General features: G+C 53.6%; 2 protein-coding genes across 2 annotated transcripts; one reads left to right on the top strand and one right to left on the bottom strand.

Annotated features, from left to right (window-relative positions):
* Positions 1–10589: 10589 nt before the first annotated feature.
* On the top strand, positions 10590–12981 carry SSTR4 (somatostatin receptor 4). The gene is made up of 3 exons (XM_074817554.1): positions 10590–10889; positions 11051–11198; positions 11540–12981. The coding sequence occupies exon 3, from the start codon at positions 11588–11590 to the stop codon at positions 12809–12811; it is 1224 nt and encodes a 407-aa protein (XP_074673655.1). The 5' UTR covers positions 10590–10889; positions 11051–11198; positions 11540–11587; the 3' UTR covers positions 12812–12981.
* Positions 12982–13963: 982 nt separating this feature from the next.
* Positions 13964–17468, bottom strand: THBD (thrombomodulin). The gene has a single exon (XM_074817553.1). The coding sequence runs from the start codon at positions 17366–17368 to the stop codon at positions 15680–15682; it is 1689 nt and encodes a 562-aa protein (XP_074673654.1). The 5' UTR covers positions 17369–17468; the 3' UTR covers positions 13964–15679.
* Between the last annotated feature and the right edge of the window lie 613 nt (positions 17469–18081).

Genomic DNA, 18081 nt, shown 5'->3' on the forward strand with positions numbered 1-18081 from the left:
AGTTTCCTAACACTGGGGCTGAGGGAAAACTGTATGCCTCTTAAAAAACAGGACAATTTCCTTGTAATTTGTTGACTTAGAGGTTTCCTACAAACACTGGATGCTGCAGATCTTAAAACCTCAAAACTGGTGATCCCAAGGTCCATGGCTCGCCTGGGACTTGCAGCATCCCTGTGCTCGCAGGATGCATGCAGCCCTTGGGAGCAAATCCAGCTTTTCCCTTTGCACCGAAGCAGGCTCAGAGAGCTGATCGGGGTGGTCTGTGTGCAGCAGGGCAACTCTCCAAGTGTGGAGTTTGGGGGGAATTTAAAGATTAAGCTCAAGGATGTTTCGATGAAGCAGGTAGGAAGCAAAAGTTTCCAGAGCACTGTGAAATGGGGACAGATTTTCTTCTCTCTGCCAAATCCTGATTCTAATAATACTATTGTTATGCTGTAGTATCTCAAAAAAACAACAACCCAACCCTTAATTCTTGTGAATTAGGAATAACTGAGGCAATTCCTCAGTGCTGCAAGAGGCAGCAGTACATTATAGAGCAAGACCCTACGCAAGGTTATTCCCCTCACTGACAGTCTAGAAAAAATGAGGGAGGTGAGCTGGCTGGTGGTGGGGAGGGGCTGGGAAGGGTGTCAGTGATAGGGAGCAGCCTTTGCAAGGGGCTCAGCATCCCTGTCCCATAGCAGCGTGTGCCCCAGAGGGGACAGAAAGGAGGAGGGGACGCGACGGAGGGGTCATGTCGCGGTCCCATGAACTGCGCTGGCAGTGGAGCCGATGGGACGTGTTCGCACCAGGATGTTTTACTTATGAGACACGTCTCACTGACTGCCAGGAACTGTTCTGATTCAGCTGAAATTTTTCAGGGTTTTTGATAACTCAAACTATTTAGGAGGGAGGGCTGCCCTGGGGCCTGTCCAGTTCCCCCCCTCCCTCCAGCAAGAGGAAGGTACTTTGCCCTGTTTAGCAAATCAAGCATTTTTTCAGTCATTGAACCCTGGGCTTGTTTTCTTTCCAGTTTGGCTGGGAAGGCGTAAATGCTGTCAAAAATCTGAAATACAAGCAGGGTGGGGGGTTTTTTCTTCTTTTTTTTTGACACAAAATAACTCATGCTGCTTTTCTGTTACCCTTAGGTTCACACCCTCCTCCCACAAACACGGCCATGGAGATGATCTGGTGTTTGTTCTGGGAAGGAGAAAATGGTTTGCAGTCCCTGCAGAGTCCCCCCAAGAGCCCCGCATAGGGTCGCAGGCTAAGGGTTGGCTATGATCCCCTGCCTGAAAGGGGGGATGTGATTTTCTGTGGTCCCTCCAGCTCTGACGGAGACAGATGGGCAGGGCAAAGACATGTTCACTTCATTCTTCCAAGCTGGAAGGGTGTTAAAATGAACTCAAACCATCTGTTGGAATTAGCGTTTCAGGATGAGGTCATACAAATCACTAAGGCTTATTTATTTCTTTGTAATTCTGAGCAAACTCAGCATGAAAAGAAAGAAATTGGATCTGCAGCTCAGGAAAATATGGGAAGGGTGAGGACATGGGCACAGCAGGGACAGCTCTAGGAAATACTTTTTCAAACAGTTTATTCACTTAAAAACGTGTGTGTTGGCCAACAGTAAACAATTAGTGAAATTTGGATCCTGATAGTACTTAGGTGCCAAGGAAGACTTTATGACCTGGGCTTTGAGGGTTTTAACAGGGCACACACATCATTAGCCTGGGCGCCGCCTGGTTTGGCAGACCCTCCTTGGATTTTCTTTGCAGCCACGAACGGAAGAGACTCACGTTTTATTACCATGCTCTTGCAGCAAAGCTGGGGTGCTGGCATGCGAGTGGAAGGAGAGGAGCAGCTCCTGGCTCCTGTCCTCAGTCACAAGTCCCATGCTGAGAAATGCTGCCGTGGGGAGGAACAAAGGCTGCCCAGGCTTGGGAACCTGCTGAAAGATGCCTGTAGCAGAGGCTGGTACCAAAGCAGTTATTCCAGGGTCATTTCCCTGGCTACTTATTTCAGGGAATTTTCCCAATGTTAGAAAACATCTTCACGGCTGCCCAAACTAATTCCCAACTGATTCAGGGTAAAGACAAATGCTCCCTCAGCTCTATCAGAAAATGATGAATTTACCTACAGCTCCAGTTGCCTGCAGGCAGCAGTGCTCCAGAAGGGGACAGAGGCACAGCTCCAGCTGTGTTGTGTTCGATGCTCCAACACCATTTCACAGCAAAAAAAAATCACAGTGAACATCATTCCTCCTTAGCATACCACCCAGATGCAGAGCATCACTTTAAAGTGAAGTTTCAAGGTGGTACCAAGATGCTCTGAGCCAGCCACGGCATCTGACGGTGCTTGTGAGGAAGGTCAGACTCCATTTAGGACAGCAAGGGAAACAGAGCTCAGCAGAGGAAATCCCCAACTCTCTCAGCAAAAGCAGGTCGTTATCTTTGTTGGCTGTGGGATCAGGATGCGAGCAGCCCAAAACCAGATCTTGTGTAAGGCACTACCACTCCTTACGTCGCTGGTCCTGGGCTGGGGGAGGAGATTCCCAGATTATGATGGAAAAGATAACAAAAAGCAATCCGGAGGTCGTATGGAATAGTGAGGGCTTGTTCTAGCTCTGCACATCGCAGAAGGGACCAAACCCATGATGTCATTGCTTGGGAGGAAGCTTCATCCCTGGGCCAGGGTGAGCCCTGGGGAGATGCTCTAGCACTGGAGGCATGCATCCTAGCCTGCTAGAGCTTGCCTGGCCCCAAGAAAGAGCAAAAGGAGGGATCCCATGGCCTATTTCTGACCTAAAACTCCCCATCGCTGCTGTCAGCTGGATGAAATGATGCCCGCTGTAAGGCTGTGGGCGCTCATGCTGCTATCGCAATATTCTGGTGGTTCAGGTAAGAGCTGGGCCACACCAGGCAAAGGTGTGGGACTTGGCCAGCCATCTGCAGAGCCCCTGGGCAGCAAATTGGACTGGGCCTCTTTAAAGATGAAAGGTAAAAAATAATTCAATAATTTAAAAATATATTTATCCCATTTTTCCACATTTTTTTACACTCATTTTTCCTACCAGAAAGTCCTCACTGCTTCCTAAAGCACACTGCTTTTCAGCGCGAAGCAGGGAATAAAGCAGCTGCTGTTGGATGGACCCAGCATCGATGGAGAACCGAGCAGCTGAAATCCCAGCGCCCTCCCCGCACCCTCCATCTCACTGCCCTTTCCTTCGTGCAGAAAGATGCCGGAGGGGAAGAAGGAAGCCAGTGGGCTGGGGTTTAGCTGGCTCCAGCACTCAGCACAAATTAATAGCAGACCAACTGCAGGGAGGAACAATTTTGTAGTAATTTATTTTGTTTTAAGGGCCTAATAACTTCCAGCTGGTGATTTGTAAATGAACTGGCTCCTCACAAAAACCTGAAATGAAGCATTTGACACCAAACCCTGTTTTCCTAAGCTAGGAATTTAACACTCGCGTCGCAGCAGAGGGAAAGGAAACGCAGCGGGGACACCAGAGGAAGGGGGAAATGTCTTTCCAACACGTATTAACAAACCTATTAAGGATGGGGAATAGTTGGACATGCCTGCATCCATCCCATGGACCTCAGCTCCGATTACCCCAATGTCATTAACAATTACACCCCAACGCATCATCCGTGGCCCCCGCGATGGAGGAGACTTCTGCACCAGCGGACACCTCCCCAGTGCTGAATTAACTGTGGCTCCTGTAACCAGAGCACTCAAAGCCCCTGCAAAACACAGCAGCCCCACTGTTTGTGCGGCGGGACGCCATTCACACGCTTCAGGAGAGAGGAGCTGTGGGATCCAGCAGGAACTCCATCTTGCTCAGGTCACTCGGGCTCAGCACTCTGCTGCTTTTCTCCAGCGATACCATCAGTTGTCTGGGCTGAAGCATCACTGAGCAAGCACAGCCCCATCCATAGGGATGCAGAGTATGGCCAATGCTAAGAGAGGGAAAAATTAAAAAAAATACATATAATAAACCCACCTTTGTTATTTCAGGGAAGGAGCAGAGAAAAATAATAATTTTCTTCTAAAACTCACATCTCAGTAAAAAGTGCAGTGATATGGATGTGCTCAGTTAACCCCTACAGCAGAAACACTTGCAGCGAGGCTGAAGTACTGGCTCCTCTGAAAAAACCAGACTTCTCCTATGTGTGAAATGCCAGGGAACATCCCAACATGTCATACTTGCTCTGGAATTTGGGTGTTTTTCTGAAAAAGCAAGTTTGCAGGAAGTTGTAAAGCAAAAACCAAGTCCTGCGTCCAGTGTGGGGTGCGGGCAGCAGGTGCAGGCAGCGGGCGCAGGCAGCTCTGCTCTCATGCAGCCACCCCTTCGCCACCCGTGGTGGTGGTGGGGGTCCTGGCAGAGGCCCTGCCTGTGTCTGAAACAGGGTGGGGGCCTGGGACCTGCCCTGGCTGCACAGGACCATGCCAACCTGGGGCAGCCCACCTTCACCCCGCGCCCCACTCATTGTTTCCCTGAAGGTTCCCAGTCCTGGAATTTCCTTTAGAGATGCAAAACAATATCAGGAAAATCAGTTTGTCTTTTCATTTTCTTTTTTTTTTGTTTTTTTTGGGTTTTTTTTGTGGTTTTTTTTTCCTAAAAAGCTGATGGAGGCCTCTCTCCCCTACATGGAATAACATCCTCTGCCATCCAGTCTCCCTGTCCCTCTCTGCTCACCCCCAGCAGATTGCTCACAGTCAGAGCTACACTGGTTTCCTCCCCTCTCCCCATGCCAAACTCACATCAATAGGCAAACGTACTTTCAGTGGCTTTTCTTTTCAGAGGTCCCACCTCATATGAAAGTGAAGGATTTTTCAGAGCAAAAGGCTCTTTTTTTTTCAGAAAAAAGGACTTTTCCTCTACACTTTTGCTCTGAGTGGTTAACAGTTGTCATTAGAAAGTGCTGGATTTCCTTTTGTTACCTCACTCAAGCAGTTATTAAAATCAGAAGTGACACTGAAACAACACTTGGGGTTCCCCCCCACCACAGCCCAACACGTGATTAAGATAATATCTTGATGATGTTTTCAGCACAGATGCTGGTGCAGGAAAGCTGGTACACACGGAACGTGCTGCCCTCAGGCAGAGACCCCCCCTGGCACCTGCCTCCCAGCCTAAGCTGCCCACACGGACAAGGCAAAACCTCCCTGTCATGCTTGTGTGCTCGGATAAACCTCCGACATGTGTCTCCAGCATGAGATATCTGAGATATCTATCTCTGAGATAACGCAGGGAAAAAAAAATTAAAGATCCTTTTCTTGCTGTAGAGGCCAGCGCTCCCAGGGCCGCTCCCAGATGCTCAGGCATCTGCCTGCTGCAAGGGAGGGAAAAGGCTGCAGGCATGAAGGCTGCCCTTGATGCTGCCAGAACTATTAGACAGGGTCTGGGCTGGCTTTCCCAGCCCCCCTAAAAATGCATCCCCACTTCCTGATGGTGGTGGGACTCAAAGAGACACCCCGGAGCTCAGCATCGCTCCTGTGTCTCCTCCCATCTTTCCCCTCTTGGTTATTCTGGCAGACGGCTTGGAGCCAGCCTGCTTTCTGGGAAGGCTGCAGACCCCTGGGCTAAGACCCAGCTCCATCCATAAAAGCCAAAGCCTTACTTAAGATCCTAAGTTTTTCCCGTGGGACGCTGCGGCAGGTCGGGGGCCCGCACGTCCGGGTGCTGGCGGGAGGAGCATCCCATCTGGCAGCTCAGCCCAGCACCCAGGGGCATCGGGGGGGACATCCTCCCAGGAGGGGGACATCTGTAACTCACCTGCTGCAGATCGATTGGGCTTCCGTGAACAAATGTGTGCAAAAAAAGCTATTGCAACACCCTCCTGGGGTCTGACCTTTCCCTGCTCCACAGACCCAAGCACTGCAGGCACCTCGGGACACAATGGAAAGTGTGGCGAGGAAATCATCCCATCCCTGGGGGTACCAAAATGTCAAGAATCAGTTTTATTTGCTGTGCCTGGGAACATAAGCAGGTTTTTGGGGACCCTAATAACGCTTCCTTTCCTTGTTTTGCATAAGACATGTTGCTCCACACAGCATCTTTTGGGGATCTTGGATCTGGCTTTCCAACCGAAGCGGCTCCTGCCTGGGGGCCCCAAGGCCAGAAAGAAAACTAGCAGAATATGTTCAGCAAATAACCCAACCCAGCGAGGATGGGGCTCTCCAAGGGCTGTTCCCAGTGTCGGCACAGCTTGCTCAGCCCCCGCAAAGGTGTGCTGTCCCCACCGATGCCTGCTTTCCAGAACAAAGGGTACGTGTGCTCTGCCAGGAAATCCCGCGCCCTGCAGAAACTGGCCGCATCTCCACAAGCTCTGTTGTCATTTGTGTGAAATGCACTTTTTTTTTTTTAACAAAGACAATTTGTAGGAATGGCCGTGTGCTGCAGGAGAGCAAAATATCCATAACACGTTGTGTAACATCCTGTCCTCTGGCAATGGAGTTGGGCTGGATTTTTCAGCGAATGATTTTTTAAGTGTGAGAAAGACAGCCGTAACAGCCTTCAGGGCAGAGCCTTGTGCAAATTCTTAATTTTTTTCATTGTTTTTATTTTGTTAGAGTAAAGCATGTGCAGAAAAATTCATACACAGACAGCAACCATGATGTTGCGAGATGATTTTATTCACCTGTTCCCATTAAATCCCTTACCACACAGGGATTTTTTGATGCTGCTCTTTGCCTCGAGCTGCTGGTTCTGACAACACGGCTGCAAAGCATCTCATATCTTCTCTGTAAGAGCCACAGATTTTCAGGAGGAGCCTTGTGTTACTCTGTACCGTTACACAGTCAGAAGCCCAGAACCTATATTTGAATTTCATTGGTTTCAACTCATTTTCTGCCAACTCTTTTTGAAAGTAGTAACTGAAGAAGACGCACGTTTGCAGGGGAAGGGTGGGATAGGCAGTGTGATGGCTGCTCCCGCACAAAACTGGAAGCAGCAAAACCCAATCACCCTATAATATGATTTAACACATTTTAAATCTGTGCTTGACGATTATGCTCCAGTGGTAATATTATCTCATTTTGTGATTTTTTTTTTTAAATTGAAATTGTGAAATCAATTGACATTTTTCTAATTGAAATTTCATTGAAATCCCTTAAACAGTAGGGCATTTTAAACATATTTTTCCTTCTGATCAGAAAGGTGCATGGACCAAAGTTAGACAACTGTGGCTTGCAAGCCTTGCTGGCCATCGCTGCCATCTGCCGGGATGCAGTTACTGGATTAGGGTGCACCAGGCCCTTGGAGGGCCACATGCTCAGAGGCAACGACCACCCTTGATGATGACGTTGGTTCTGCTGAGCAGTCCTCTTAGGAGATCGCTCTTGTTTAATGAACTGATGCAACCACTAATTTCATAATGCTAAAACTGAAGTTGGACAAGAAGGGTCAGGCATTTGAGTCTGATTTCCTGCTCCTCCTTCACAACTGCACAATATTCCAGTGGAGGGTTTGGCATGCAAAGGGTTTTGGCTTCTGCATAAATAAAACCAGAGGGGGATGTATATAATGGCTGCAAAGCGAAGATGTTTGGGTTTTATATTCAATCGTGAAAGGCTAAGAATTTTGGCAGTATCATTTTTATATTCATTCAGCTCTTACTGCAGGGATTAGCCTATTTTTAGCTGAGAAGGCAGCTCCTGGATGCTGACAAAGTGGTTGCACTGTGTAATGGCGAGGCAACCCCCAGATCCCAAGTGCAGGCCTTCAGCCCTGGCAGTCCCCTGGGTCCAGCCCAGCAGCGAGGAGACTTCCCGGGGTGGGTTTAGCCCTACAAAGCCCTCAGCGTGTCTTTGCTTCTAATCAGATTAGAAACCAGATGTAAATGGGTAATAATGAGATAATCAGCCATGGGGACCGTTAACTGAAGGAAATTATATGTCCCTCATTGTGAGGAGTGTATACGTCAGCGTGGAGGTATGGAAACGGGACTAATTTGATGAAGTCTCGTTATTGCCTGTATGTATGTTCCAGCTGGGTACCTCTATATGCAGCTCCTCCAGACCAGCATCCCTGGTGCGAGCCTTCCCAGCCATGCCATGGAGCCCAGCATGGGCTGGAAACCCCCTTTGCCCTGTGGGGTAATACCTGAGTACCATTTTAAAGTATATTTTTCAGACATTTTCAAATCAGAATGTTTGACCTGTTCCATTTCAAAAGTACATTTCTTTTTTTAGGAAATTATTTTTAAAAAAAAACAGCCTAAAAGGAAAAAAAACAAAAACAGTCTGTTCTGCCCAGCACTATATTTCATTGATTTTGATCAGAGAAGAACAAGGCATTTTCACTGGCCATTTTTAACTCTTTTGGCTGTACTTCAAGGTGAATTTTTTTGTTGCAGCCAGAAGAAAAAAGCCAGCATGAACTGCCTTTTGCTGGAAGACCCGGCAGGGCAGGGTGAGGCTTGGGTTTACAGATATTGAGCTGGCAGCTATTGCAGGTTGGTGTTAGAGAGAAAGCTGCCTGTGGGAGCACGTGCGTGCACGCAGCCCCTGTCACAGCGGGCAGGCCTGGAAAAGGGCACTCTTTCACGCCCAGCTTTACATGGCTGTAAAGCAATAGGGTGCAGACTCAGGTGAGTGGAGACTTGGCACCCAAAAAACATATCCCTGTGCCAGCTTGTCATGTGCTTGCAATAAGCTGATAAGGGAAGGCTTTAGATTTCACCTGGCAAAGCCAATTCTTATTATTGCAGGCTGTGGGTGTTGAGGTAAGGGTATTTTCTAACCTATTTAAATATCACTCGATGTTATCTTGGGGAGGAGGGGGAACAACTTGTGTTTTAAAATTAACCATCTGCAGAGCTTCACTTGCGGGAAGTGAGGTTGATTTTGCTTCTTAGGCGATTCAATTAAAATAATTTGGTGAAGAGTCTCTCATCTCAAATCTCTCAGCTCCGTGAGGTTTGGAAGGAAGGATGGAGGGAGGGAGGGTACAGGCTGGTTAGTTCGGCACAGAGGGCAGCACCAGGAGAAAGGTTTAAAGCCATTACTGCTGATCATCCTTCCAGCCATGGGGAGCACTTTGGCTTAGAAAAACTCATCTTTTACAAGCACTGGGGGCAGGATCCCCTAGGAAATCACCCCAAGCAGGAGAGCTGCTCCTAAGCTGCTGGAGAGGTACTTTCCAGGGCACTAACAAGCTGCGCTGTGTCAGGGCACCCTCAGCCACCTACAAGGAGGCTCTCATGGCACCAGCCACCACAAAATGTTCCCCTGCAGCCAAAGCAGTTGCTATTCATCCCTGGCTCTCCCCACCCAAAGCTTTCCACGGAAGGACTAGTACCAGCAGTACAATGTGGGCAAAAGTCCTGCTCACTGCGAAGGAGTTTCCTCCTTTACAGTAAAAGAGCATTTAAAAGTTTCCTGTTCCTCCTGGGAGGTGGAGGGGGTCGATGTAATCTGCAGGCAAATTCATTGTTTTATTACACATTTTCCGGTCGCCGGTTGCAACAGGAACCCCAGGAGCACGACGTCCCTCCTGGGCCTCCGTGCCCAGCCCAGCAGCCACCGACGCTGGGAACTTTTGTGTCATCACACGGGATCAGAGTGTCATTTTTCCCCCATTAAAACACCCTACAGAGATGGGGGCGAGGGGAGCAGCGTGCAGCAGAGATGAGGTGCTCCACTCCCTGTGCCACGGACCCTACAGCTCGGGTACCAGCACTTTCTGTGCTTCTCCACATACGTGATATTTAAGCTGGGATGTCGTAGCCAAAACATCTTTGCCAGCTGCACAATTAACTATGGTCATATATTTAAGCACCAAGAGAAAAAACGCACCTGCTTTCCCATGCATGGCGATGCTGTTCTCAGTAATGGAATACATGTGTTTATCTATATCCCCATCCCTGTGGTCAGAACCCCTTCCACACTAAAATGAGCTCATCCAGCCAGGTTCCTGTCAGCTCACAGCTCCACCCTGGCTTCCCAAAACCTCGATGACCCACGGGTGCTCACCCAACACTGTGATTTGGGAGCATAAGGTGCGGACAACTGAGAAAAAGGGTCCTTTGCTCCATCACTTGATGGCCCAGACTGGGAGGGTGGGGTTAGGGCTGCACCATCAGAAAGTCCCCAGTCCCACAGACAAGTGGTTCTCCCTGCCCCAGACCTGGGCTGTCACTGAGCTGAGCTGCTGCTGGTGATTTCTTGGCACAAAGATGTCTTGGTCCCTCTCACCACAAAAAAAAAGCACCAAACAAAAAAAACCCCAAACACTACTGTTGCTTAAAAAACAAACCAACCAACCAACCAAAAAAAACCAAACAAAAGGAAAGATGCAATCTCTACCCCTTTTTACTCGTTGCACCATGAAATTCAGTGTGGATTTGAATTTGGGGTGGGATTTTCAGTGCATAACCTGTTTCAGGGCCAGGCTTGGGCTGGTCCTCACCCTGCCACCTCCACGTCCCCAGGTTTTGGAGCCCCGGTGCTGCGGGATGCTCCTCTCCTGCCAACGAAGGTGGAGGGGGCATCAGCCAGCCGGGGGTTCCCGCCTGCATCCTCCTGCTTTGCGGCGGCTTGGCGGGGAAGGGCTGGCCGGGGGGAGCGCGGGGATGCGCGGAAGGGATGCGGGAGCGAGCGCGGGGAGGGGGGGCGGGCTGCCGGCAGTCGCCAGGGCAACCTGCCTCCATCTCCTGCCTTGCCCGGGCGGGGACACCCCGCCGGCCCCCCGAGGGACCCGCCGCTACAAGGGGGATGCGAAGGCGGGGTGCGCGGGGAAGGGGGGCCCCCATCCCTCCCGGACTGCAGCATCCCGCCCGCCGCAGTGCTGCCGGCTGGGGCGGCAGGAGGGCTCAGCACCGGCACAGCCCCGGAGGACGGTGTGACCCCCGCCGAGGCCACAGCGAGCAGAATCCTGCACACCTAAGCGAGAAGGGGGAAGGGTACGTCTGCTGCTTTATTTTCGTATCGGAGAGCGTAAATCAGAAACCTGCATTATTTTTATTTAAAGGGAAAGCTGATTTTCGTAGCATGGGTGATGGTGGTGAGGGAGAACAGCCTGTATTCCCACACGGCAAGCGTGGTCTGTGTTTCACTTTAAAAGGTCCAGATCCTTCTGGTCATCTGATTCAGGTCAAGCAGGACTTCCCATTGCCAGCAGCCCGCAGATCCCACTGGAGCAGCTCCCAGCGCCTGCTGCTGCCCCCCGGGAGGGAGGTGGGATGCTCTTTCCATCCCTGGAAGACTGAGAGGTAAAAGATCCCCAGCTCGGTTTCTCCTTCTGTCTGCTTTCCCCACAGGGGTTAATGAAACCGTTGAAATTTGTAGAGGTTCATTAGGGTGGATGGCGGCACTGGTTTTCAGGCCATGCCACGGGTTTGCCACTGTGCCCCCATGCGTGGTTGGTGCACACCCCACGCCCACAGCCCCTAAGACCCCAAACATCTGGGTATGCTCTGGCCTGGAGAGCGATGCTGCTGTCCTGAGGAATGACGTGAAGGTGCCAGGGCAGGGAGGGGGATGGATGGAGGGAGGAAGGGGACCATGGCTGGAGCTCTTATCCCCTTCTCTCTCTGCCCGTGCCTTGCTGCAGGCTGGGCCCCGTCCCCGGCGGTGTCCTGTCCATGGACCACCTCCCAGCATGAGTGCCGATGCCGAGCATCTCCTGGCTGGGGCCCAGGTGGCCGGTGTGCCCCTCTGGACCGTATCCAGCTGGGCTGCCTCTGAGGTGCCCCCCAACACCAGCGCAGCAGCTGGGGAGGCCGGCTGGCAGCAGGGGCAGGCGGAGTGGGGCGAGATCACAGGCATGGTGGTGATCCAGTGCATCTACGCCCTGGTGTGCCTGCTGGGGCTGCTGGGCAACTCCCTGGTGATCTTTGTCATCCTGCGCTACGCCAAGATGAAGACAGCCACCAACATCTACCTGCTCAACCTGGCCATTGCCGACGAACTCTTCATGCTCAGCATCCCCTTTGTGGCCACGTCGGCTGCCCTGCACCACTGGCCCTTCGGCCGGGCCCTGTGCCGCACCGTGCTGGGTGTTGATGGGCTCAACATGTTCACCAGCGTCTTCTGCTTGACCGTCCTCAGCCTGGACCGCTACATTGCTGTGGTGCACCCACTGAGGGCCGCCACCTACCGCCGTCCTCGGGTGGCCAAGATGGTCAACGGGGGCGTGTGGCTCCTCTCGTTGCTGGTGGCTTCGCCCATCCCCATCTTTGCCGGTACGGCAACCACCCGCGATGGCCAAGCAGTGGCCTGCAACCTCCTGTGGCCAAGCCCGGCCTGGTCGGCCGCTTTTGTGGTCTACACCACCTTGCTGGGCTTCTTGCTGCCGGTGTTGGCCATGGGGCTGTGCTACCTGCTGATCGTGGGCAAGATGCGGGCGGTGGCGCAGCGGGTGGGCTGGCAGCAGCGTCGGCGCTCTGAGGGCAAGCTGACGCGCCTGGTGCTGATGGTGGTTGCCATGTTTGTGGTCTGCTGGATGCCCTTCTATGTGGTCCAGCTGGTCAACCTCCTGCTGCCCGGCCGCCTGGATGCCACTGTCAACAACGCCTCCCTCATCCTCAGCTACTCCAACAGCTGTGCCAACCCCATCCTCTATGGCTTCCTCTCTGAAAATTTCCGGCACTCCTTCCACGGCGTGCTGCGCCGCTGCCTCGACGCCAGCCTCTGCTGCTGCCACGCCGAGGAGGGGGCCACCGAGGAGGAGGAGGAAGAGCCCCTTGACTACTGCGCCGCTCCCCGGGGGGATGACAAGGGCAAGGGCTGCATGTGCCCACCCCTGCCCTGCCAGCAGGAGCCCATGCACCCCCAGCCCTGCTGCAAGCCCGGACCCCTCCTCGCAAAGACCACCGCTTTCTAGGGTGCCACCACGCCTCGCCAGCCCCCCAGATGTGTGTCTCCACCAGGCGTGGGCAAAGGGGACCCTGGCTGGAGAGGGGACAGACTGCCGTGCCCTGCACAGCTGGTCCTCGCGTGTACTGTGCAGTTTTACAAAATAAAAAGCCATAAGACTGGCCTGTGATACAGTTAATAACATCGACTGAGTAATTATTGCCATTCCCTTCACAGCAAGCAGCCTCCACTGGGATCAGGGACACTGAGGATTTACAAATGTGTTAGCAAACAGTGACCAGCCACGAGGCAGGTGCCCTTCCAGAATAATAAAATACAAACTTTCCTGCTCCTTCCCAAGACATGCTCTGAAAGATGGAGAAAAGTCCCAAAGCCCATCAGCCCCTCTGCGTCTACAGCAGAGTGAGGGCATAGGACCAGACCAGATTCTCCATCAGCTCTGCAGGGCATTGGGAGCACAGGATCGATTTGACCCCTTTGGGTTCCCCTTATGTAAAAAAAAAGGAAAAAAAAAAAAAAAAGAGTTTCTGAGCAACTGAGATCAGAGCTTGACACTATGCAAACTGAGCCTTGGCAGGTGCCAGGGAGTCCCAAACCTCCCTTCAGCTAAAGGGGAAAGGAAAAACCTTAGGTCCCACCAATTAACTGCCCCTGCTCCCCAGCCCCCCCCCCCCCCCCCCCCCCCCCCAATTCCCAGGCAAAGGGACTTTAGCACACACAGGACCATAATTGTATTTTCCACAAGAAAACTCGGGAGGACTGAATCCCACTCTCTTTGCCACAGGTAAACATCAACTCCGGTGGTACTTGAAACACATACCCATGGAAACTTCATAGCCCTGGGGCTGTACCAGCTTGGCCACACTGAAGTAGTGTTAAATTAGCCATTTCCAGCTTCTTTGGTTTTAATTTTGTCCTTTTAATGTTATTCTTGTTCTCCATTATTTATGGCTCATTCCTTCTATTTTAATCATGCTGGTGAAATAACCAGCAGGGCAGTGTTTTCAGCCTGATGCTCTGCTAAGAGCCTGAAGCTCCTTTTTTTTTTTCCTCCAGTGGGGTTTGTGACTTCTGGAACTCTGGCTGCGAGATGGGCCAGTGCTCAGTGAGGAGAAAGAGTCATTTTAGGGAAGGGGAGAAAGAATATGTCATTAGCAGCTTTCTATAAACCAGACTGTAAAAGCTTTATTAGTCTACACACAAAATCACCATGTGATTGTGCACTGCATAGGGTATATTTCCAATAAATAAATAAGTATTTACAAATGTGCCGGGTATATAAAACAGTGGGTTGGACCATTTACATTAGGAAAGCTATGGTTCATACAACACATATCTTTTTATTTGCCTTGCTGCAATGTAGCTCTATCATATCGTGAGGGGAAAATGCCACGTGATAGCAAGCTCACTCAGCACATAAGGGGGGGGATTTGGTGGGACACAACCCCCCAAGCTCTGCAGCCCCTCTGCAGTATCCAGCCCTCCCAAGTTCTGACCCTAGGCTCGCAAAACTTCCTGTGGGAAAGTCAAGCGCTGCTGCAGGCTGATATTCCCCGGGCATAAGGCTGTCAGTACCCACTCACGCCGTGCCCGCACCAACAGCCACTGGCTTCACCCCACTACGGCTGCTGGAGCCGGATGCCTGCAGCCCCACCAGCTCTGCCTGGCAGTGTGCTGGCTTTGCAGAACTGCCCTTCATCTCCTTGTCAAACGATGGAGCTGGAAAAAGGCATAAAATACTTTTCCAGATTTGCCCCCAATCCATGGCCAGGAAGTAAGCAGCAGGCCAGATCCTGCCCCCTGGGAAAGTTTTGCCATGAGCGGTGAGCATCAACATGGATTAGACTCAGCTCTGGACAAGCCTACAGGAAAACCAGGAAAAGACCCTGTGGACAGGAGGGGTCAGTTAAGTGGGTTTGTAAAAAAAGAAACAAACATTTTAACCCAACAATGGCAGAAAATCATGGAAGAAATTGCGTGGGGAACATGAGGCTCACCGGTGCTGCAAATAACTTTTCCTACCACGGAAAAAATTACCCTGGCATTCTCAGTATCCCCATTTAACCTCCATGACCCCCCTCAAAAAGCTCTGAAATGGTAAGAGGGGAATAGAAATCAGGCATTTTAGCCCTCACACAGAGACACTCAGCAGAGTTCCCACTGTTGCTAGTGATTTAAGGTGAAAAGTGCTCAGCTGCCAGAGGTGAGAGGCAAAAGATGGGGGGGGGAACAAAAACTGAGATTTCTGCCGATGAGGCAGAGCAGGACAGAGCAGCAAGGCAAAATGCTGACCACAAGATCTTTGCTCCTTCTTCCATCACCCATCAGTTTAAAAAAAACTAAACTGAACCCCGACGAAGGCAGGAGCATCCCAGCTCCTCCCCACCCTGGGGAAACCATCATCTCGAGCCCAGCGGCACGTTTCCCGGCTGAGGACAGGCGGCTTTGGGGCCAGGCGACCTTCCACGGTCCACAACACCACGGCCAGCTGTGGCAGGGGTGCTCTCCTCCCATGGTCGATACAGATTTAAACAGTTCCAGACAGAGATGTCCCTCCTGTAACACAGGCACGGTTTTTCCTTGAAGCTCCCCCCAACCGCTGGCTCGGGGAAAGGAAAGCCGAACGCCCACTGCTGCCTGTGAAGGGAGCAGAAACAGAGCAGCGCTCCGTGACTTCCACCTTCCCCGCTCTCTGGCGCAAGTATTGCAAGAGCCGGCTGGAAAGGAGTGAATGTTTTCGGTAATGTGGGTGATCACAGCTTTTCCCAAATTATCATTAAAAAATTGCTGGGGGCGGGGGGGAGGGGGCGGGCAGGGGAGCAGTAAATGTTACCCAGTTTCATCCACTTCCCTCTCTCCATGTTGCCTGGTCTCCCTATAGTTTCTGGCCAGAGGCGGCACACCCCGAGGTGACTGGCTGAAGTCCCATCTCCTTTTCGTGCGGGCTGCTGCACTTGTAATCCATGGTGGTAGGGGGCCTGCAGCACTTCTTTGCCAGGTGGTAGCCTAGGGCCAGCAGAGCCAGGGCTGCAGAGAGGACGCCCACAGCAATGCCCACCAGCACGCCAGGGTGGAGATGCACTGCCTTTGGTGGGGTTCGGCTGGGGATGGGTGTCTGGGGTTCAGGCCTGAAATCCCCTGAGAACGCTCCCTCCTCGTCCTCCTCCGAGATTTTGATGCAGTCATTCTTGTCAAAGAGACGGTAGCCGGCAGGGCAGTGGCACTCATAGCCGCCGGGGTGGTTGGTGCAGTTGTATTGGCAGTAGTTCATGTCACACTCGTTCATGTCCACACAGGTCTCCTCGCTGTTGGTTTCTTCATCCAGCACGAAGCCGTCGGGGCACTCACAGGACCTGGTGTGAGGGTCGCACTTGGCTGGGCACTGGCTGCGGTTGCAGTGCAGCATGCAGCGGGTGGGCACCTGCGGGTCCACGGTGTAGCCAGCGACGCAGCTGCAGCGGTACCCGTCAGGCACGTCCTCGCATTGCTGCTCGCAGGGCGCCTCGTAGCAGTGGGAGATGCGCTGGCAGCGCCCGTCCAGCATCTTGTAGCCAAGGTGGCAGTGGCACTCGAAGCCGCCCTCGGTGTTGACGCAGACTTGTTCGCACAGCCTTGGCACCACGGCACAGTCGTCGTCATCCTCGCAACTGCTGCCATCAGCGGCCAGCTGGTAGCCTGAGTCACACATGCAGACGAAGGTGGTGCCAGTGACGATGCAGTGATGCTTGCAGGGCGCGCCAGCGCAAGGCGACCTGCAGTTGCGGCCGTCGGCTTCCAGCACCTTGCCATCGGGGCAGGAGCAGTGCGGCCTGTCACCCTCCTCATGACACGTCCCCTCGCAGCCCCCGTTGGCCAGGCGGCAGGGCCAAGCTCCCGGGGTGGCGCAGCCCCAGCACAGCCCCCCGCTTTCCTTCTCATCGCAGCGTAGCTCCAGCCTCATGGCCGGGATGATGGCAGTGCTGTGGGGCGGCAAGGCCAGAAAGTCCCCGCCCTGGGCGCCGAAAGGAGTGGTGTAGGTGACAAACAGCCCCTCAGCGGGAGGCAGGCGAGGGCAGCTGCCGGCGTAGTTGTACTCGCAGAGGAAGCCGTCGGCTGGCTCCTTGCAATGCCGCTCTTCCCACCGCAGCTCCTGCGACACGGTCACGCAGCGCTCTCCACACCGCCGCCCCAACGACGCCCAGTTGGAATAATCAGTGTGGTGATCGCCCGTCACCCACTGGAAACCGCGGAGGCGCTGGGCCGGTTCGGTACAGGGAGGAGAGAGATGCAACCCAAGCCACAGATGCCCACTACGGTTCTGCAGCAACACGGCGATAGCGTCCTCGGCCACGGTGGAGCGGACAGTCATCAGGTGCCCGCCGCCCCGTTTGCAGGCCGCGCTGGCCTCCGCGAAGGGCCGCCTTGCCCAGAAGATGCTGAAGCAGTCGTGCTCCAGGCACTGCGTGCCTGAGGGGGCGACCGGCTCCGGGTCCCCCCCCAGCCCCAGCCCCAGCCCCAGCCCCAGCCCGGCCAGCAGCAGCAGCAGCGGCGGCGGCGGCGGCGGCGGGACCGGGACCCGCCGCATGGCAGGCGGCGGAGGAGCCGGCCGGCGCGGCAAATCTCTAGCATGCCGCCGTCGTCTTCCCGATTTATAGGCGCTCCGGCCCTCCCCGCCGCAGGAAGGAAGCGCCTCTGGGGACGGGCCGCCGCCGCCGCCGCTGCTGTGCGGAGGGATTGCGGCGGGGGCGGCCCCCCGGTAAATCCCGGCGGCGGGGCGAGGGCGGCCCGTCCAGCTGCTTCCCCCACCCTCCGCCTCCTCCTGCCGGCTCCTCCCCGCCGAGCCGGGGTCGGGCTAGTCCCGGCCGGGCGGCGAGACAGGGACCGCCCGGCGCGGGGATGCTCCCCCCGGCGCTGCCGGGCTGCCAGGAGCGGGGCTGGAAAGCGGGGGGAGCTGAGCGGCGCCCCGCGTACCCCGCGGGATGCTCCGGGGACGGGCTGAGGTGCTGGGCACCTGCGGCAGCCGGGGGACGGGGGCTTTAGGGGCTGAGCCGAGTCGGGAAAAACATGTTTTCTCCTTGCGCAAAGTGGAAGCGAGCGCTAGAGGGACGGCGACTTGCTGAGCGGCAGCTCAGGAGGGCAGCCAGGCATCTGAACCCCGGCTGTAAGGCTTAGTACAGCCTCGGCTTTACTGCAGTCAGCACCATTCCAAAGCCCACCCAGCCCCCCAAGCTGACGTGCGACAGTGATGGCAGCAGCCCCGCAAGCCGTCCCCACTGGGGATGCCCCATCAGGGCCCGA

Source organism: Strix aluco, chromosome 3 (assembly GCF_031877795.1).
Source record: "Strix aluco isolate bStrAlu1 chromosome 3, bStrAlu1.hap1, whole genome shotgun sequence".
Classification (NCBI taxonomy): domain Eukaryota; kingdom Metazoa; phylum Chordata; class Aves; order Strigiformes; family Strigidae; genus Strix; species Strix aluco.